Source organism: Protopterus annectens, chromosome 3.part1 (assembly GCF_019279795.1).
Source record: "Protopterus annectens isolate FY-2018-M chromosome 3.part1, PAN1.0, whole genome shotgun sequence".
Lineage (NCBI taxonomy): Eukaryota > Metazoa > Chordata > Ceratodontiformes > Protopteridae > Protopterus > Protopterus annectens.
The window spans coordinates 81,749,482-81,770,932 of record NC_056732.1 but is presented as its reverse complement, the minus strand read 5'-3'; the positions used below and the strand labels follow the sequence as shown (position 1 = coordinate 81,770,932).

General features: G+C 41.3%; 1 protein-coding gene across 1 annotated transcript in view; it reads left to right on the top strand.

Annotated features, from left to right (window-relative positions):
- The window catches only part of LOC122797635 (fer-1-like protein 4), a 1,984,889-nt gene that overhangs the window by 536,040 nt on the left and 1,427,398 nt on the right, over positions 1-21,451 (top strand). Inside the window, exon 12 of the mRNA XM_044066179.1 lies at positions 9,311-9,411. Within this exon, the coding sequence (XP_043922114.1) occupies positions 9,311-9,411 (101 nt within the window). The remainder of the gene's footprint in view (positions 1-9,310; positions 9,412-21,451) is intronic.

Here is a 21,451-nt window from a genome sequence, read left to right as displayed (position 1 = left end):
AACATTAGCAGTCAAATATAGGGAAATACAGAGACTCAACTTTGAAATGGTAACCAGTGTAACTGTACTGCAGTCAAATATTCAGGAAAAAAGTGATGGATTTAAACATTTTACCACAGTGCAGGGGGAAAAAAGAAAATAAATTCAGTTACATGGAATCAATATTATATAGACAGTCATTGCGTGATTCCTGAAGGGTGTCGGCTAATGGGAAAATACTTTTAGTACAGTAACATGATTCAATTTCAAAGTTGTCTGACATGTTTTTATTGAAATGTTATAAGATTTTATTCTTCTAGAATCTTAAGACATTTACAGTTCAGTGGGTTTGTTTCCAAGATGCAACTGTCCAAAGCAATGCTGTCCTGTGAAAAGAGGGAAACTATCTTATAAGTGTATGTTTGCATCAGTACATGCACCAATAAGCAATTGGTAACATTATGAAAAATAATTACCAGTGAAAGCATGCACCAGCAACAGTCATGAAACAAAATCAAAAGAAAATACAATTGCCTAGGCTGGGATAATCATTCCACTAAGTTTTACAAAAAAAAAAACACATACTAAAGATGTAATGTCATTGCTGCAAAAGCTTCAGATCTGAGTGTGACTAAATAGCATCTCTGGCTGAGACTAAACCAGTCATTCAACTAATGTAATGGCCTAGGGTTGTGGGGAAGGAAAATACAAAAGGACAAGATGACCATCCCCCACTGACGTTTGTGAAATCTGACCTGAGGTATGCTAACAACCTTGTCTGAAAACCCTGCCTCTGTGTGAACATGTGACTTACACTGCACTAAAAGGTAAACAAAGTACTCTAACAAGCAACTGATTTTAGAAACGAGCTAGTGCCCCTTTAAGTGCAGAGTTCTCTAGTCTGCATACTTAGATAGGGGTTCTAATCTCACTGCAGTCAACTGGTGTGTGTGTGTGTGTGTGTGTGTGTGTGTGTGTGTGTGTGTGTGTGTGTGTGTGTGTGTGTGTGTGTGTGTCTTAATAGTCAGAACAGTATAAATGTGAATCTTGCAGTCACTACAATCTCATGGAGTGCCAGTATTTTGACAGTTGTACATGCCTACATATACATTTCTCTGAAACATCCAGTGGTGATGGAATCTACTATAAATTGTCCTGCAGTCTTGTAAAAGTCAGATGTGTGCCATGGCACTTGTGTTAAACACCGAAGTCTCTAGTCTGTGTACTTAGATAGGAAGGGGTTCTGTTCTTACTTTCGTCAGCTGGTGTGTGTGTGTGTGTGTGTGTGTGTGTGTGTGTGTGTGTGTGTGTGTGTGTGTGTGTGTTTGTGTATTTGTGCATTTGCTTGACATTAGAGAGCATTTTACACCAGCATGTGAGATGCTGATATTACCATCTTCTCCTCACTAGACACTGCTGATGTCATCACTTATAAAGTGTAATCTGACACTCTGCAAGTCAAACTTGTGCTATGGCCATTGCATTAAACATTGAGGTCTCTAGTCAGTGTACTTATGTAGGGATTATGTTCTCACTGCAGCCAAATGGTGTGTGTGTGTGTGTGTGTGTGTGTGTGTGTGTGTGTGTGTGTGTGTGTGTGTGTGTGTGTGTGTGTTTATGTATTTGCTTGATATTAGAGAGAGCATTTTACACCAGCATGTGGGATACTGCTATTGCCATCTTCTTCTCACCAGATTATGTTGATGTCATCAGCTATAAAGTATTCTCCAACACTATAAAAGCTAGAATTGTGCCCTCGCACTTGTGTTAATTATTGTGCTCTGTAAATAGTTACATAGTTTTAGAATGATATGTGAGTCCTCAGCTATGTCCAACACTCCTCCAACCATCTTGTTGTAGCATACAGTGATTATGTCATCCTGTGTAACTTGCACTCTGACAGTATTCAAGACAAACCTGTGCTATGACAGTAACATTGACTACTGTATTTACAATCTACTTTAGCTACGCATGTAGATGTTGTAATCTGACAGCAAACTACTTGCATGTCTATAAATACAGCTATCACTTTTGAGACAATTTTACCCAGGGGATGTGACTATAGATCCATGACATATAGTGCTTGCAACATGTTCTCCTCAGCATACAATTATACTATCATACTCCATAAAGTGCAACCTGTCGGTGTTACAGTCAGACACATCTGGTGTTGCTACTGTGACATTGCATGGCATTCACATTCTATCCCTACACATGTGTAATGTTCATACCAGGCCGAGTGCACTGCTGTGTGTTTGGTTGCTGGTACATTGTGGTAATTTTCTGATCTTTGGAATAGCTCTTCATTTCACTATCACTTGGGATACTTTTATGTAGCTCCATGCATCCTCTTTTGTCCTCTGGCCAAGTGACATCCTTCCTGCAGAGGATTGAAGGATGTCCTCAAGTCAGATATGCATACATACATCCTAAAGCAGAGTCCTTCCATAAGCCTATGAAAGCCATCCCCAGAACACTGCATGTGTGACTGCTAATTCTGTCATGGTGTGGTCCACATGTTCCATATGGGCAGTAGCAGAATGTAATGCAATCCAACAAATATACACATATGGACAACAGCCTTGCTATCTGCAATAATATACATATAGGCATTTTTACTTTCATGTTGCAATAATCGCTAGGATTTCATGTGATGTTGGCCATCAGCCTAATAGTGTCCTATGACCCTATGATCAGTTGACATGTCAATGTTGCTGTCATTGACATATGCTGTACTGAGGTGTGAATGTACAATATGTCTACAAGAGGATATTACAATCTGTGATGTGAGCTAATATATTGATGGCCATTGCTGCCACTGCATTACATGCTCCTTCCATAACAGATGTAGTGATAGGCCCCCTGAGAACTGTTGACATAGGTTCATTGTTTCATAGGACATTATTAGTCTGGCAGCCCTACAGCCCTTACAAGACTATCCATGTTCATCCCAAGTAGCCTCAATTATCCTTATTAGGTGGAGGTAATTTGCAGAATGAGTCTATGGTCAACACCAACTATCCCTGTCCATGAGGAACATGGATGCCACCTCTGGGATGAACTTGCAGTCTCTCATCCATTTGTCTAGGTTGCACTTGAATCGGGTCAGTGAGGAGCTCTGCTTCACATGATTTGGAAGTCTATTCTAGAGGTGTGGCAGTCTGAGGGAGATATATCTGTCTCTCAAGCATGTTCTGTTAATGTCAAAGGCTAGGTTAAGATCCCTAGAATGAGTGATTCTTGTGCCATTAGAATTGTGAATATGCAGCATTTCCATCAGGGCAGGGTCAGAGACTGCCCTGTAGACCAGGCAACAGTCACATCTTAGCAGCCTATACAATACAGAGTATAGTGACAGGGCTTTCAGTCTATCCACATATGTCATGGCATGGTTTGGACTTCCTTTGTTTTCTTGGTGAGAAACCCCTGTGATTTCTCCAGCTGCTGCAGGTGTCTGGTGAGGTATATGCAAAAGGGAGCATTGTAGTCTATTAGTGGGCTGATAAGGGTTCAGTACAGTGGTGTTATATCCTCAGACCTGGATGCGATGCCCTTACTTATGAGGTCCGTGATGTAGAAGGCTTTCCTTATCAATGTGGAAAGTTGGTGGTTGAAGTTCAGATTGCTATTTACCTGTGATCCTAGGTCTCACACCACTGGGTTTGAGTTTAGTGGGGTGTTGTCAATACTGTAATTAATAGGGAATTACACTTTCCCAAATGCAATAATAATGGCAATTTTTTGCATTTAGTTGAAGACCATGGCTTTGGGGCCAATCATTTGTCTGTGCTAGCTCCTCCTGTAATATTCCATAAGTTAAAACCACATAAATGCTCCACACAATTATGCCTATTTTTCATAAGGTTCACAAGAATGTGGATGACCCTCCCCCCTTAGGCCAGTTTTGGCAGCAGAAGGTTCCAAAACAGACCCTTTAACAAAATTATTAGATTTTAAATTAAAAAGGGTTTGGTTAGGAGATGGGAATATTTTAAAGGATTCCTGGTATTTTCTTTAGATGTTTTCACTGAAGGTCTGATTTTTTTTGTGACCATAGATGTGGTAGACATATTTTCAATCATCCCACATGAAAGAGGTATTCAATGGATGGAGGAAGCCCTTCGTATGAGAAATTACATCTCCAATAATGATATATATGTTTGTCTTGAGTTAGCTGAGTTGGTACTGGAAAATAATTTTCTTTATTTTGGGGGGGAAATTCTTCCAGCAGGTTAAAGGTGTTGCCATGGGGGCCAGTTGTACCCACACTTATGCAAACATCATTTTGGCAGTTTGGGAACAAAAGTACATAATAAATTCCAAGTTTGACCCTTGTTGGAATATGTATAGGAGATATTTGGATGGTATCTGTCTCCTATGGGTGGAAAGTGTTGATAAATTAGAAGAATTTATTAGATACATTTCCACTGCCACTAATTTTTTAAAATGTACCTATAAGGTCACCCATGATCAGATGGATTATTTAGATGTGTTGATTTACAAGGGGAAGGGACGTTTTAAGTCTATTTATAGAAAGGAGACATTCTCTAACTCATATATCTGTTTATCTAGTGCCCATCCCTTTCATCAAAAGAAGGGTATTGTAAAAGAGCAATTTGTTCAAGCTATTAGAATGATATCTGAGGATGAGGACTTTGAGAATGAATGTGGGGTGGTGGATGAGATGTTTAAAGAAAGGGGATACCCATTAGATTTGATAGTAAAAATAAAAAATGAAATTTGGGAAGGTAGGACGGATAAATACTTCACAATTTTGGGGAAGGACCTATAATTAAGAGGAGGAAAGCCTAATGGGGTAAGGAAATTAGTGAATATCAAGGGGCATTTATAACTAATTTCAACAGTGATGCACAGGTTATTAAGAGAATAGTTGAAAAGAAATTGAACACATTTTCTGAATTCACTAATTTAGAGAACATTTGGCAGAAACCCCTTATGGTTATTTTTAGGAGGGGGCAAAATATTAAGGAGTTATTGGAACACAAAACCAATTAAAAACCTTGGCACATAAGAAGGAAGGGGACCTTTAAGTATGGTGCATGCCAGCAGTGTCCATACATAAGTCATGGTGAAGGAGTTTATATTAAGGGAAGGGACAAGTATTTATTGAAGAATACATTCTCCAATTGTAACACTATGTGGCTAGTCTATATCATCCAGTGTAAGGCCTGTGATGCATTTTCTATAAGCAAGATATAGTGTAAATTAAGAAAAAGGGTATAGGAACACCTATATGATGTTAAAAACCATAATGAACGTAACACTCTTTTTAAACACACACTTTGTTGGAAGGAAACTAGGTTTTTATTTTTTGTATTAGAGGTATTACTCCATGAAGTGAGGGGGGGCATGAGAAACAAAACTGGAATATAAGGAAGCCTATTGGTAGATATTTCTAGAAGCCAATAGGCCCCCAGGGCTTAACGATAATTTTTCCCTGGTCCCTGTACTAAAATTAACGGCTGCTAAATTATAATGTGGGGTATTTGTTGGTTCTGGTTTTGTGTGTGTGTTTTGGACAGGGTGAAAAATCTTCCTTATACATTTATTGGATTGATTTTTGTTCAAGGGTCTGCTATTAAGGAATGGGATGGTAGGACATTTAGGGAACCCCAACCAGATAGTGACAGATGAATATTGAATGGTTGTATTCACTTTAAAGTTATTTTATTTCATTTTTATTTGCAGAGTATATATTTATCTATGCATTTTAATGTATATGTTAAGTATAATTTGGTATACTGAGTTGAATTGTTTGTTACTATAAAAACAAATATATTTTGAATCATTCGGGCTATATGGTGATGGTGAGAATTGGTAGCTTAATCGACTAGGTAGTATATAAAACAGAAGTATTCAGGGTGGTTAAGTATAAGAGGAAGTAAGTGGCTTGGCTTTTTATATCTGATGAAGTCTTTTCATGTTAGAGAAGAAAAATTGTGTGGAGCATTTATGTGCTTTTAACTTGTGGAATAAATGGACTTTTAAAAAATATTCGACACCTTCTTTCCTGTGCCTGTTTGGTTTTCCTAGTGGAGTTTGTGGTGTGGGCACAAAACCTCATTGGTGGATTTTTATCCTCCTGTAATATGTTAACATCATTGGGGGATTCAATGATTGCATCCAATTTGCAATCATCAGCAAACCTGGTAAGCCAAGGCTATCTAGTCTAGCCAAGACTTCCAAGAAATAGATTTCAAACAGTAAAGGGCCCAGCACATATCCTTGTGGTACACCACTAGTGACAGCTCTACTAGTAGAGGTTGAGTCATCAACCTTGACAGCAAGTGTTCTGTTTGTGAGCCAATTGTCTACCCATCTATTGATGTAAGGGTTAATCCCCAGCTGAAAGAGTTTCTCAATGATACCTGAGCTGGGGATTGTGTCACAAGCCTTAGCCAGGTCAAGATAGGTGGTATGTAGTGTCTTACCTTCATCCAGGGCTTTGGTGACTTTCCTGAAGAAGTTGACTAGGTTTAATAAGTATGCTCTACTCTTAACTAAGCCAAATTGGGTTGGCTCTGGAGTTTGAAGATCACCTATGTCCTTGTTGATAAGGCCCATGATGATTCTTTTCAAGGCATTGCAAATAAGACTGGTTAGACTTATGGGTCTATAGTTCCCATGGTCGGTTGATGGCTCCCCTTTGTGCAAGGATTACTGTTGCTGTTTTCCACTCTGCTGGAAGAAAGCCAGTGCTTAGGCTATGGTTAAAGATGATGCTAAGTGGGTCCACTACATCCTGTTTCAGATAGCTTAGGAAGCAGCATGGTTTGTTATCTGGTGCCATTGAGGCCATCTTCTTAACCTTGGAGAGTGCAGATGTGACTTTATCTCTAGAGATATTAGGCAGAGGACTGTTGTCAGGTGTGCTTTGGGGTATAGCCTGTGGAGCCAGGGCTGAATTCTGCACCAAATCTGTCAGCTAGCAGGGTGGCAATTTCCTCCAGTGCAGCTTCATGTTTAGACACCTAGAATTAAGCAGCAGAACCTTGAGTTTGCCTCCACTGGATTTTTTTATGTTAGAACTTTTGTTGCTTTGTCAGTGCCTAAAAAGGCACTATGAGGGAGGCAAGGGCCTTTGCCAGTATCCAACAGCCTAGAGGACACAGCTGTAGACCATCTTTGGCAAAGCAGTATAACATGTCAACCATCTCATCCCAGGCTGAGAGTATGCCAGTTGTTGAAGTCAATCATTTTTTTGTTTATATTGTGGCATCACCCTGGGTGAAGGTACATTCTACATATAGATTCACTGTGTAGTCCGTACTTTATCATGTCAATATCTGATTAATGTTCATGCTACAACTGTCTTCAGTGACATGCCCTCATCTGTTGTACATTACCATGTTTCACCTGTACTCTTTCCCTGTGTTCATTCCTACAGTTCATCTGTGTCTGTATTCAATACACTCACTTCCCCGACTGTTTATTTATACCATAGTCTATGTACCCTTACTGAACATTGACACAACTTTTGTTCAGTATGCTTGACCCCGGTTTCCACAATACTCTGCAATGTATACACTTTCATGCAATGTGTAGGAACTATATACAATGCTTTATTAACAGCTCTGGCAATCAGTGTGGCATTCTGTGCAAAGGTGCACATCTAGTTTGTCTGTAGGTAAAACGTTTATATATCTGCTGCTGTCCATGTTGCTTTACACAGTTTCCTGGCTGGTAACATTGTTGCTGGCCACAAAACTGTTGTTATTTACATTTAAACATGATGTGCAACATGCATATGCAATGACCACTGCTACTCACCGCACAAACATGTAAACTCTGTGTAGGCTTCTCACTAAGCCTACACAGAGTTTATTGATTTCCCAGGCAAATCTATTAATATCTTTTATGCAGGATGGTTTGGGAGCTGTTAACAAAATGATAAACAAGCAATATTTAACACCTAGTTGCAACTCCATAAATGCATGAAGGCATCACTTGGCTGTAAAATAAATAAAATTAAAATGTTCACCCAGAAATATAAATTGTCATCTGTATGATGTAGTTGGTTAGAGTATGACTGCACCCCAGGTGACTTGAATTCACTTAGCAAGCATCTTCTCTTTTGAGATGGGGGGTGAAGTGGGGGTAGAAGTATTTTTACAAAGTCTCCTTTCCTGCTGAGAGGTGGGGTTATAGCCGCATAGCCAATGACAATGCTGTAATGCACATGGGGAATTGGGTAGGACAGTAGATCTTGCCCAGTGTAGATCTCAGGATGGTGATGTACCAAGACTCCCTGGTGTCCTGTCAGCAGTATCTACAAACTACTACTCCACTATCTCACTCCTAATGTTTACCCAACATGAAAGAGGTGAAGCCACAGTCTGAATGTACATATCAAACTCGTGTTGTGGAAAGTCAGACAGATAATTAAGAAGGAGTTCTGAGATACATCTGATAGGTAGACAGTTGGGGTGAAACAATAAAAAGCATAGTGATTCAAAAATGAATCTATCCTCTTTTGGGCTTCAAAGTAAAACCTGTTACATTTTGTAATAGAATACTCTAATATCTATCCAACTGTTGCAGTGATGAAGCCCTTTACTAATTACAGCAGCTAAGGGGTTAATTTTATATCTAGAAGGACAGCTATTAATAGAGAAATCATTCCATAAAATACAAAAGAGTTATACTCTATATCACAAAGGAAAGCATTATATTCCCAAACCACTTTGTAATGTAAGTTGCTTTGTCTGATTACTTGATGGATTAACCTTTTAAATGCATTATGGGTGCGTTCTAGATATAAAGAGAACAGAAGAAACATGAAGAATATTTGAGCATTGTTAATCATTTCATACAATGAAAGAAGATTGTCATAGAAAGTGTACTTTTATACAATATACGGGTGTAAGAACAAATCATTTAAGCTACTTCATGTATCCATTTCCAGCTTAGTTCTATTAGTTTTATAGCCATACATTCTTGAATCAACACAACTTTAGTTCTCCCCTTAGTTTTAAACATATTCCAAAACAGTCAAAATCAGTAGTCTGTGAGTTTGATTAATGTTTATTAGTGTAGTAACACATGCCAAGATTTGTAAATAGAATATCATTAAATTATTGTACTTCTGAGGCTTTGCTTATGAATGTTCTACATTGCTGCATTTGTATACTACATTTATCATCTTACAGCATGATTCATGCATTACAGTATGGGTTCTTCTTTTTTCTACATTCTGGTTTTAAATGACATCCATGATTTATTAACACTGTTGAAAAGAAATTGTAGTATCTATGCTGAGGATCTTTGACCTTCTTTCTTCTATTGTTTATTGTTCCATTGTTCCAATCAGGAGGAGGAGATTAAAGAGACTGAGAAATCATTGAGAAAGGAGAAGCCGGATACTGTAAAAAGATTATTTCAGACACTTGAAGCACTGAAGATAATGTGCAGGTGTGTAATAATGTTTCATTCATTAACAAGTCATTCCTGATTTAGGGTTGCCATCTAAAGTTCATGAGTAAATCATTATTTTGCTCCAAAAACATATTTTGTATTTCTTGCATTAAGCAATAATGTCAGTGGTTACAACAAAGCACGCCTTTCTGCATTATGTAATGGCATCAGATTCGTACATAATGTGCAGGGTTTCTACATTCTGTTCCAATTCTAGACTCAGAAGGCAGCAGTAAATGCAACATTTCATTTTATAGAAGAAACAACAAATCCCAGAACCATTTTTGGTGGTCATGGTGTTGCCAGGGATATGCATACATGTTGCAATGTACACTGTTTAGAGTAACTTAGTGATTTTGTGTAATTTAGTTGTATTACAACTTAAATTAAAATCTAGCATATTTAATATTGCTTTGCATTATAACTTTATGTATATTTATCTACTTTTTTCTCAGAATACCTGGACGGCTGAATGGGTATTCTTCATAAGCCTGTTACGCCTGCCATTTTAGGCACTTTAGTCTCAGTAACAAAATGGCATGGTATCCAAAACATGCATTGTCTGGGATAAGGAGAGGGGCTCCACCAAGTGCAGTGAGGGTTGCATGTTGGGAACTTGCACACAATTTCTAAATCCTGACTTTGCTGCAACTGGTACTTTGTTTACTCAAGCAACCACAAAAATGACATTAATGGTGCTCTGTAGGATTGCTTAAAATAGGAACAAGAAGGAATTGTTACTGAAGATAGATTCTAGTTTATGAGAAGGTAATAGTGTGATACTTCACTAGTGCAATGATTCATCGAAGTTACTTGCAAACTGTCTCATAAAGAAGATTGTAAGATACTGGAGAAGTATAAAAATAAAATAGCACCAGTGTACGTTTACGAAGACCAAAGTGAAAAACAAATGTCTACTACTGTCATATTTATTACCACTTATGACATCTAGGTAATCTGGTACACTCAGGGTTTCTCTGTTAGTCAGTCATAAAGGGCTAGATCATGACTCACTCTTGCTCACAATTCAAGGTCTGAGGTTCAGTCCCGAATTCCTGTCATTTTATATCGAACTGGATCCAGTGTCTGTACGGGTTATCTCCAAGTACTTGTTTCCTTCTCTATTTCAAAATGTTTGCTGGTTAATTGTCAACTGTAAAATTTCTTGTCTACTGTGTTTTCCCGGTTGATTTTATGTCTCTGTGCATGGCTGAAAAGGGGCTGAGGACTACTTAATAAGTGACTAAATTAAATAAATTGGTACATCATACTACTGACATGCCCACAAGCACTTAAGAATATACTTTAACAAATAATCATAATTACATGAAAGATTACTTACTATCTTTGTTGCTACTAAAATAATCATGCATTGCATAATGCTGCTTTCAGACATACGTCTCAACCTCTTAAGAGGCCAGTGTGGAAAACAGACCCTAACAATGTGTGACAAATGGTAAAAATGTGGAACACCCTATTTTTGCACTGTGCAAAACGTGCCATCACCATGGAGCATGGTAGAACATATGTAAAATGCAATAAGACACACCTCTCAGATCCAAAACCTTTCTGCAATACCATAACCATACCATATGTAAATAAAACAGCACTTTACAAAAATAAAAATCAGATTTACTACATTTTCTAAACAGACATTACAAGTTACACAGATAATTTTAGTTAGACCAAGTTAAATAGCATCCTGTCATATGTCAGATGTAGACTTATTGTATGATGCTGTGGCTTTCTTGGGAGCCTCTAAAACATGTTTCGGCAGCTTAACATCACAGCAGTCCAGTTCTTCATTCATTTTAACTGCCAAAGTTCAATGTTTTTACACTCAAGAGACTGATGCAATTCAGTTTTCACTTTCCGCACCATGTTAAATGCTCTTTTAGCTTGTGCATTTGAGTGTGGCAAGCAAAGTAGACTCAACATCAGCTGCTTAAAGAGTGGCAGTTTCCCTTCAGTGCAAAGGTCCCTCAGAAGGTGTGCCCAGTACTTTGACACACATGAGTGGGGCCCATCTACTGAGCCTGTCTGATTTCCCATGTCCTCAATCTGATACTGGGTAAACTCATCCATTAATTGTTAGCCTCAACATCATTTTCACACACACCCAGAAGGAAGCCAACATCCCTGACAAGTCCTGAATAAATGTCCAGTTTTTTGGCTGGATTAATAACGAATGCAGCATCTTTCAGTAAGTGATCCTGCGTGGGAAACTTTTTCAGCATTTTCTTCAGCACTGCAGCATAAAAAGATGTAACTTTTTTATAAAAGTTAAATTCATTGACTGTGCCGGCAATATCCTCCTCATGGCTGTTTGTACTGCTTGACTGCGTAGCCAATATGCAGTTCATTGTTTGGTAGAACACAGCTACTGTCAGTCAACACTGACACATCACTGTGTTTGATTAGTCTGACAGCAGCTGCAGGTTTGAGGAGTCTACCAGCATACTGCTGCAGGAGTTCATGCACAGTGGCATGCAGTGTCAGTAGCTGACTTTCTCAGCTCTGAAGCTAGATGTTGAACTCCAATAAGGGTTCCAGTGCATACTTAAGAAACAGAAAAATCATATGCACTTCATGACACTGCAGGTTTTTAGAAATTAGGTCAATCTTAGCAGACCTTGGCTCTTCAGACAGAAAATACGAATTTAGAGCTGGCCAAATGTCCAGGGTTCTGTTAATTACCTTACCAAGACTGAGCCATCTAGTATGTACATTTCTAATGATCTTGAGGGGGTCAGTATTTGTAAACAAAGCAAATTCTTACAGTTTTTGTTGCGTTTGTGCACTGGAACTGAAATGACAGCACGCATCTGATATAAGTTCTTCAGCTGGTGAATGTAGTGCTTTTACATCAGCCTTACTGCAGAGATCTGCCAAGTGGCAGAGACATCCCATGTTTATAATTGTGGGCTTCACCTCCTTTAAACAAGATAGCACAGAACTGTGTTTTCCAATCATTGAGGCAGCATTGCCTGAAGAAAAGCCCACAATGTTGGAAACTGGAATGTTAAATTTTGTCAGAGTGGACATTAAAGCATCAAACATTGCTTGTCCAGTTCCTGACACACATTCTGGCATATGAAGGAACCTTATCACATTTTTGCTTGCCTTTTCATTAAGGTAACCAATAAGGATCACTAACAGTTTGTCATCTCCTATGTCTGTGCTTTGGTCCTTATACACACAGAATGGTGATTTCTGGCAGGCTGCTGCAGCATCATTCTGGTAATGAGGCCCCAGAACATCCCGTGCAATGCATGTTGCCTTTGTTGCTCCACATGTCATTTTCCGGACAACATCTTGATCCTCTCCACACTTCTTCATACATTTTAGGACATGTTCTCCTGCTGCAAATGATAAGTTGTGTTTAGCAAGAAGAGATACAAAACCAAACTCTGCCTCACCCACCTTTGTACTTGCTAAACTCTGAGGTCCAAAGAAATCCACCATAGATCTTTCAGCTGCATGCTTACAATTCTGCCTGTGTTTCTCACTGTTGGCATGTTGTTGCAGATCATGTCGGCCCCCGTGATGGATTGTGAAATCCGTGTTACAAGTCTTGCAGAAGGCATATTTCACTCTGCACCTACTCATAGAAAGCCAGTGAAAGGCACTCTCCCAACTTGGCTGAAAAATTGTGTATCTTCTCTTCTTTGGGGTGCGATCTGTATCTTATATCCCTGTCCGCATTGTAATCTGGGCAGTCTGTACCTAGCAGGTTTGTAAAACAGTGGTGTTAAACAATGACAAACAAATGGGGCTATAGTGCAGAAAGGAAAATTAGAAAATCTCAAAAGCAAAGATGAGACAATAGGGCTATAACCTACTCATATCACTGGAAGTTTTCTGACTTTGCACCCTCTTTCCTTGCTCATCTCTGCTCCTTTTGTTTACTATGAAGGCCTGCATGATCAGATTCACTTCCTTGCTTCGACAATGACACTCACTCCTCTAGTGCTCACTTCCCACCTAACCAGTGTTGCAGAAGGGAAGAGTGACTTTCATGACATTCGTACTCTAAAAGCACCCTTGATTATATCTCAAAATCCATGCCAAGGATAAACACATCCAGCTTAACAAATGCACTTGCAACACACACACACACACACACACACACACACACACACACACACACACACACACACACACACACACACATCATAATACTACTTGCATTTTACATTCACCACTTTAGATGTGTTCTACCCCTGTCCTACAGCCAGTTTTGGGCCTGGCAAAGGTGCCTGAAAAGGGTACTTAAAACCAGGGCCCTCTGCACTTTTACAAGAATGTGCCATTTAAGATACCATGCCTTGGAACAGTTACGACCAAAGAATGCAAAATCAAGTTACACCCTAAAGTTCTATCAGAAAACAAAACCGGATACTTTAAAGCATCTCATTACTATAAATAACTCACTTTTGACATCCATCCTGACATACCTCTCAACTTCTTGGTGCAAGAAATCTGGACAAAGCCCTGCCCAATGTACTAGGGGGAAAAGCAGCACAAAAACAGAGACACTTTAAATATTGCTCTGATAGTTAGAAATAATGCTCTTATAAACTCTTGGCATACAGTTTCTGCAAAAAAATGGCAATTACTTTCAGAGACGTACTAGGGGGACAAGCAGCACAAACATAGACCCACTTTAAATATTGCTCTTATAAACTTATAAAGTTGTTAGAATAACAGGACCTGACTTGGCATACAGTTTCTGCAAAAAAAAATGGCAATTACTTTCAGAGATGTACTAGGGGGACAAGCAGCACAAACACAGACCCCCAGGATTCAGCAAGCTCTGTACAGAGTGCCTGAATAGTGCCAGAGCTGCTGCATGCAATATGACTGATGAGCGATCAAGGATCGAGCCCCCGAGATGTGAACAAGCAGTCCTACACTATTCCTGCATGGACACTGCTCCCATATGCTAATTACCTCATTTGCTGGTGAAAACTATGCAAATGAATTGAATTAGTGGTCCAGGAAGCAGGCAGGCATCTGTGCAGGAAAAGAATAACCTGCAGAAATGCATCTGGTTACTAACCAAATACATTTCTGCAAATTACAAAACAGAGGCATGACTGCTCGAAAGAAAGCATGTATTCAGTGTAGTAGGCATGCCAATGGCCAAATATATGACCATTGTCATGAAAAATAGTTGAAATGTTATAAAATACAAGTTTATTTTTTTTGGCCGATCTCGGCTGTTTAAGCGTAGGGCAGCGGTGTGCAAATGGGATTGCCATGAAAATAAAAAAAGGGGGGGGGATAAGCATTTATACCCAAATCAGCATTTTGTCATAATAGTCAATGGCATGCATAAGACAATACCAGGGAATAGTGGCTGCTAAGGGGGAAGGCTCAGTGTGAGTGTGGTAACTATGAATTAGCATTCTGGTTTATGTAAATGAGGGGACTGATGCTGAATCACAGATTTCCTCTCAGTGTTAGCTTGCACCCAACCATGTAGGTGCAGCAACATCACTGTATAAGTAGAAGAAGTAGATGACCTCATAAGGCGATGTGTCATGCATGCTGTAAGCTTATTGGAGCTCTGTGGCCCGTGTTTGCCCTTAGCTAAGTACAGCTAAGGAAGGGGGTGTGTCTCACATTGTTGAGCATTGTTTTCCTTGCTTAAACGGGTGTGCGTGCCATACGCTAGATATTAAACAAAAAAAAAACAGGGAATAGCAGCACTGTTCACATCTGACAACTGGGTATGCACGGCATGCCTTGGGGCTTAAACAGGAAGGGAAAACAGCAGTAGGAAGGCAATCAAGGAGAACTAGCATAGCTGGCAGGTGAAATGTATCAGAATCAGCCAATTACATAGGCAGCAGCCCAGCACACTACTATAAACTATGCAAACACCTTTCAGTCTGTTTTTTCCCACAAACTCTACACCACTGGTGTACACAGACAGGGAAATTTTACCTGACAAAACTAACAAAATGTTATGGGCAAATGTCACTCTCATACATCAATATGTGCAAGAGGCTGAGGGTGGTGTGGATGTGAATGCTGATGACCATCCCACAGTGAGGAGGAAGAGAAGAGTGTACAAACCCAGGGTAACCAACCAGGGCTACATGAGCTAGAGATAGTGGAGCACTATAGGGTGGACAGGGACATTCTACAGCAAATTGTTGAGCTGTGCTGGCCCCACCTCACACACAGCACCAACAGAGGGGAACCCATCCCAGTGGATACCAATGTATGTGTAGGCTTAAGAATACTAGCCACAGGTACCTTCCAAAGGCCAACTGGGGATATCATGGGGATCTCACAGGCATCAGCATACAGGGTACTCCACCAGTTCCTGGATGCCATGTCAGCACATGCCAGTGAGCACATATATTCCCTCAACACTCGTGAGGCATTAACCAGAAATATGCGTCTCTTCCACCAAAGAGCAGAATACCCTGAGGTAGTGGGCGCTAAGACTGCACGCACATACACATCAAAGCACCACCCAGTGAGCGGGGTAGGGTCTACATAACCCACAAGGGCTTCCCCTCCATCAACTGCCAGGTTGTGTACGATGCCCAGGGCATTATCATGAATGTGTGTGCTGGCAGCCCTGGAAGCTATCACGACTCACACATCTGGCATAGGGCACAGCTGTACCAGTCATTTGCCAGTGGGGACATACCATATGGCCACCTAGTGGGGGATGCTGGCTATGCACTGGAGCCATGGCTGATGACACCCCTCAGAAATGCACACACACCTGAACAAGAACTCCATAATGAGGCACACGCACAAGCCAGAATCATTATAGAGCATGTGTTTGTGATGCTCAAGTCACAGTTTCGCTGCCTTGACATATCCGGTGGAGCCTTGCAGTACTCACCAGCTACATGTACACAAATGTTCATAGTATGTGCCATGCTATACAATACGATCCTGTGGAAACAGCATGCGGCAAGGCCACAAGCCCCCCACCATTGACAAGGCCATCACAGGCACAGAGTGACTCGGAGGAGGAACTACCAGAGTCTGCACCTGTAGACAGAAGTAGACATGCCCAGTATGCCCAGGCCTTGGCAAAGAGGCAAAACATAGCACATACACTGACATGGTGGGGACCCAGGGAATGACACCTCTCTCTGATTCACACATACAGTAAAAGGGATGTCAAACATGACACTACCTGTGCTTTACCATGTATAGGGAGTATACTATGTGCATCTGACATACTCAGCACTCCAGCACCATCCTCAGTACTGGCCAAGCCACAAGGTAAGTCACTCTTCCTATCAATTAATGAATGGAGTAGTATGTTATGATAGTTGTATCTATGGTATGGATGCAAGCATGCAAGGGAATCAGGTGGCCAAATGGGATGGCAGCAGATAACGGACACCTATATGGGCAGCATGAAATTCATAACAAATACTGGTATCACTATACTAGGCAGTACTAGACAAGGTGACAAATCCCACTGCAGTACATGTGGCGGCCCAAATAACTGTCGGTGTCCATAGGACACACACATGCATGTCAGTGAGGCTCACATACCCACCACCAGCCTCAGCCAGCAGGACAGGTGTAGATGACCATAAAGAAAGGGTGTGCTAAGGCCTCCAAATGATGGCAATGGTGAACAGCCCCCCCCTCAAGACCTACACAGACAGACTACAACAGGTCTGGCAGTTGTATGTTAGTTCTGAAGGGTAAGAAGTCTGAAATTGAAATGTAGGTCAATAAAACCTAAGATCTGTACTCTACTGATATGCATCCAGTCTGCATGATAGGTCAGAATACAATATGAAATGGAAGCCCACAGAGTACCTGACATACCAGTACAGTCATAGCAAATGTTTAAAGTCGTCAGGTGTGCCCCCCCCCAACCACAATCCTATGTAGAAATGCAGTAACATGTCAGTGTAAGGTGTAATAGCAGTGGAGCACAGATTACCCGAGCTGGCCCAATCTACAGGATAGATTGTTGCATGTGTACAATATGCAGGGGGTCTGTGTGGTAAGTTGTTGTGTGTTCAATATTGTCTGGAAGTGGTCAGCATGTAGGCATGGAGGGTTGTGTCTCAGTGGCCTATGGCCAGTACTGTGGAGGACAGGGCCATGTTTAAATAACTGCAGTGCCAACCACAATGCTTCTCAGCAATACCCATGTCAGCAGTCATCCATACACACTGTCCAGATGTCAATATCTGTCACTGTCTGAAAGATGGACATGCCATGAATGTGGGCCCATACATACACAGTACACAGGTGGAAGTACCCTAGACAGAGTGCATAAAATGTAACTGTCAACTGCACACACCTTTGGAATTGTATATAGAGGTTAGCAGCACATTAGTTGTCCACATAGTATGGAATACTGGTGTAGTCTGGCCAATCACTGGCAGACCATAAAAGTACAGTTATAAAGTAATGAGAGACTGCCTATGTCTGTGCACAAGGCAGCATAAGGGGAATGTCCAGCTATATCTGTGAGTCAGCTGAAAGTAGCTTCTATATCACAGCTGCAAGTAGCTTCTATATCACACATGCACTCAGCTTACCCCACCATCAGTCACAGATTTATCACAGGTCATATCCTTGCTGTTGGGAATGAGTACAGTATGACCCCCACTTCTGTATGAGAATATCCACAGAATGCAGCATGCTGAAGAGGTGTCCTATGCAGGTGTGTCCCTAGCTGTAAGCAGCACCCTGCCTGCATCCACATCAATGGATCAATATGGACAGGAAGTATTGCCAGTAAAACCTTGCACACTTACACTGTCACCCCAGGGGAATCCACTGGCTCGCAGCCTGGGAATGTATGACTGACAGAATGCACTGGCCTGCTACAGATGGTCCGCATCACTGCCAAATGGCCTACAGTCCTCTGTCAAAGGCCTGTGCCTCACCAGTAGTGCCAATGTATGGTATCTCATGGGGTCCTAACTAACAACATAACACAGTCAACAAAACACAAATGCAAGGCCATGCTGAAAAATCCCAGTAGCATGCCCCACATGTCCTACTGCAAGAACGGTGGACCAATCCATAAATACTGCTGGGATGAAGGGCCAACTATAGGGATACTTCTCAGATATCTCACGCATAATGTTAGGAAGAGGATAGAATAACGGGGGGGGGTGTAGAAGCATGGATGCCGTGGAGTGTGTGAAGTCTGAAACTCTGATGTGTGCCCATATTACCCCTGTCTGCAAACCCATTAATGGGTGGCTATAAACCTGCTCTTAAACCACAATGTGAAGGAGAACTGACCAGATATATGAGCCCTGCCTCTGGGTAACCTGGGTGAATCTGTACAGCTGAGAGGTATGGCCACAGCAGGATATGGCTGTTCTGTTAAGTCGATATATGTACAAGAAGAGGATCCTTAGCCACCATACTACCAAGTTGCTAGACCATTTACACAGACCCATCAGCAAGTGTCTGTAACTACCCCTCCAGAATGGCATGAGTGTGCAAGAATGTGTAGGCTGCAGACCACAATACTAGACTCAGCTTCATTCATCTTGTATTTTCCCAGTAAATAACTGTGAGCAAATAATTATATCTGTCTGTAGTTGATGACTTAATACATCACAGTGGAAAACAGAACATATGTGTGAATATCTCTGCTAACATCAACCATGTAACACAAGCAGCACAGACAGCAATAGTTACAGTATCCCATCTTTCACCCATTGTGACTCCATATTGTCAACCTATCTACAGATATCCTGCAGAAACAGGTTGCTAGCTGTAGGTGTAGAACACCAAACACAGGACTGGAGTATGACCCTACCTGGAATGGATTCACACATTCAATACAAAAGGTCATACTGGGCATGCTCCTACACTTAGAGAAATGAAGCCCATGTCTGACAACACAGTGGACTATACATATCTGTCATTTGCAGATGTCTGTGCACATTGTACACCATTTATGCTTCACACACATTTAATAGGAATACTCACACATGTCTAAGGCCAACAGACTATAATATGTCAAACATACACGTACAGAGATGTAGGGGAGAGAGACAGACAGTGACAGACAGAATTCCATTATGAAGCCTGTCCCATCCACTACACATCTCATTGGCCTATATCACATGATGTGCTGATGTCAATCACTATAGACATTTCTTTTGCTAGCCCTCAGCCCTATAGTGTCTGTGATGCTTGTCATAACCGTGTAACACTATAGTACAAATAAGTATTCATGTAGCATTTGTAAACTCAGTCCTGTCAAATGTAAAGCTGTGTGTGAGTGAGTGTGTGTGTGTGTTTCCAGAGGAATGATTTATGGCCCATTCACACACACTGCACTTCCCACTGCCCATGTTAGCACTCCTGCTGATGACAGTCACCTTGAAATAACCATAAGGCAGCTGTTTAATCTCAGCCTTACCACAGGATACGTGCCCAAGGAGTGGCGTACGGCAACTGTGGTCCCACTCCACAAAGGCGGTGCCTCTACGGACCCTGGTAATTACCGCCCCATAAGCTTAACAAGTCTAGTCTGCAAATCTATGGAGAGGATCATAATGGAGCTCATAAACAAAGATATAGGGGACTTGCAGACATTGGACCCGACCCAGTTTGGCTTCGTCAAGGGAAGATCATGCCTTTTGAACTTGGTCGACTTCTTCGAAACAGTCACCAAAGCCATTGATGAGGGAAAGGCAGTCCATACAGCCTACCTTGACCTTGCAAAGGCTTTCGACACAATACCCCACTCGGGTATTGTAGAAAAACTTACCAGCTTAAATGTAAACCCATATGTCACAAGATGGGTTGCAAACTGGCTTAAGGACAGAACCCACAGGGTTAGAGTTGCTGACGCTATGTCAGACTCCAAGCCGGTCACAAGTGGTGACCCACAGGGCTCGGTCCTTGGCCCCCTATTGTTCAGCATCTACTTCTCAGAAGTACAGGCCAACATGGGAGGACTTTGGCTGACAAAGTTTGCAGACGACTGCAAACTGGGCGCCATAGTGGAAAGTGCATCGGACACGGATATCCTTCAGAAGGGACTCACGGAAACAGATAGCTGGTGCCAGAGCCATGGCCCGAAGTTAAACGCCAAAAAATGTATAGTCATACCCTTTGGGAAAAACAAGGTAATCCCAAGCTACCATATAGGTGGCAATCCACTAAGCACAGAAGAGGTTATCAGGGACCTGGGGACCCAGGTTGACAGTGGCCTTTCTTTTGACACTCACGTTGCTAAAGTGGTTAGAAAGGCCTTCTACATTGCCCACCTGATCATGAAGGGATTCACATCCAGATCTAGTGAGGTCATTGTTCCCCTGTACTCTTCACTTATCAGACCAATGATCGAGTACAATGCCCCATTCGGGATGTATCTCGCCCGACATCTGCAGCAATTGGAGAAACCCCAAAAGTTTCTCACAAAAAGGATAAAGGGACTCCAAAATCTGTCATATGCTGCCAGATTGAAGAAACTCCAGCTCTATTCAGTTGCATACCGTCTGCTCAGAGGTGACATGTGCCTGACATACAAGGCCATGTCCAACCCAGAATTAATGGACATGCTCCACCTCAAAAAATCCAAATCCACCAAAACCACTAGAGCAAGTGACTTAAACCTTAGCACGGATATAAATAGGATGTGCTGGAGGGATAGATTTATCAATCAGAGACTCCCTATGCTGTGGAATAGAGTCCCAGTCCATGTGAGGCAGAGCACCTCGCTGGCTCTGTTCAAGAGAAATCCTGACCTGTGGATGGGAGATCGTAGGTTTACCCCGGGAATCATCTCTGTGTCACTGCTGGACAGAGGCACAACAAGCTAATGGGTACAGTATTTTTTCATATAAGGGGTGGCGTAAGCCACAAAAATTCGGGCTAGGCTTATAAATGCCTTGGGGCAGATAGCCTAGTATAAACCTATGAACCTATGAACCTATGAACCCTCTGGGCAAGTCTCAGCTTTATGAACTTTGTGGCACTCATGATAACTCCATAATACTGTAGTGTAGCAAACTATTTAGATAGAAGTTTTAATCCCAGACATGGCAACTGTTAA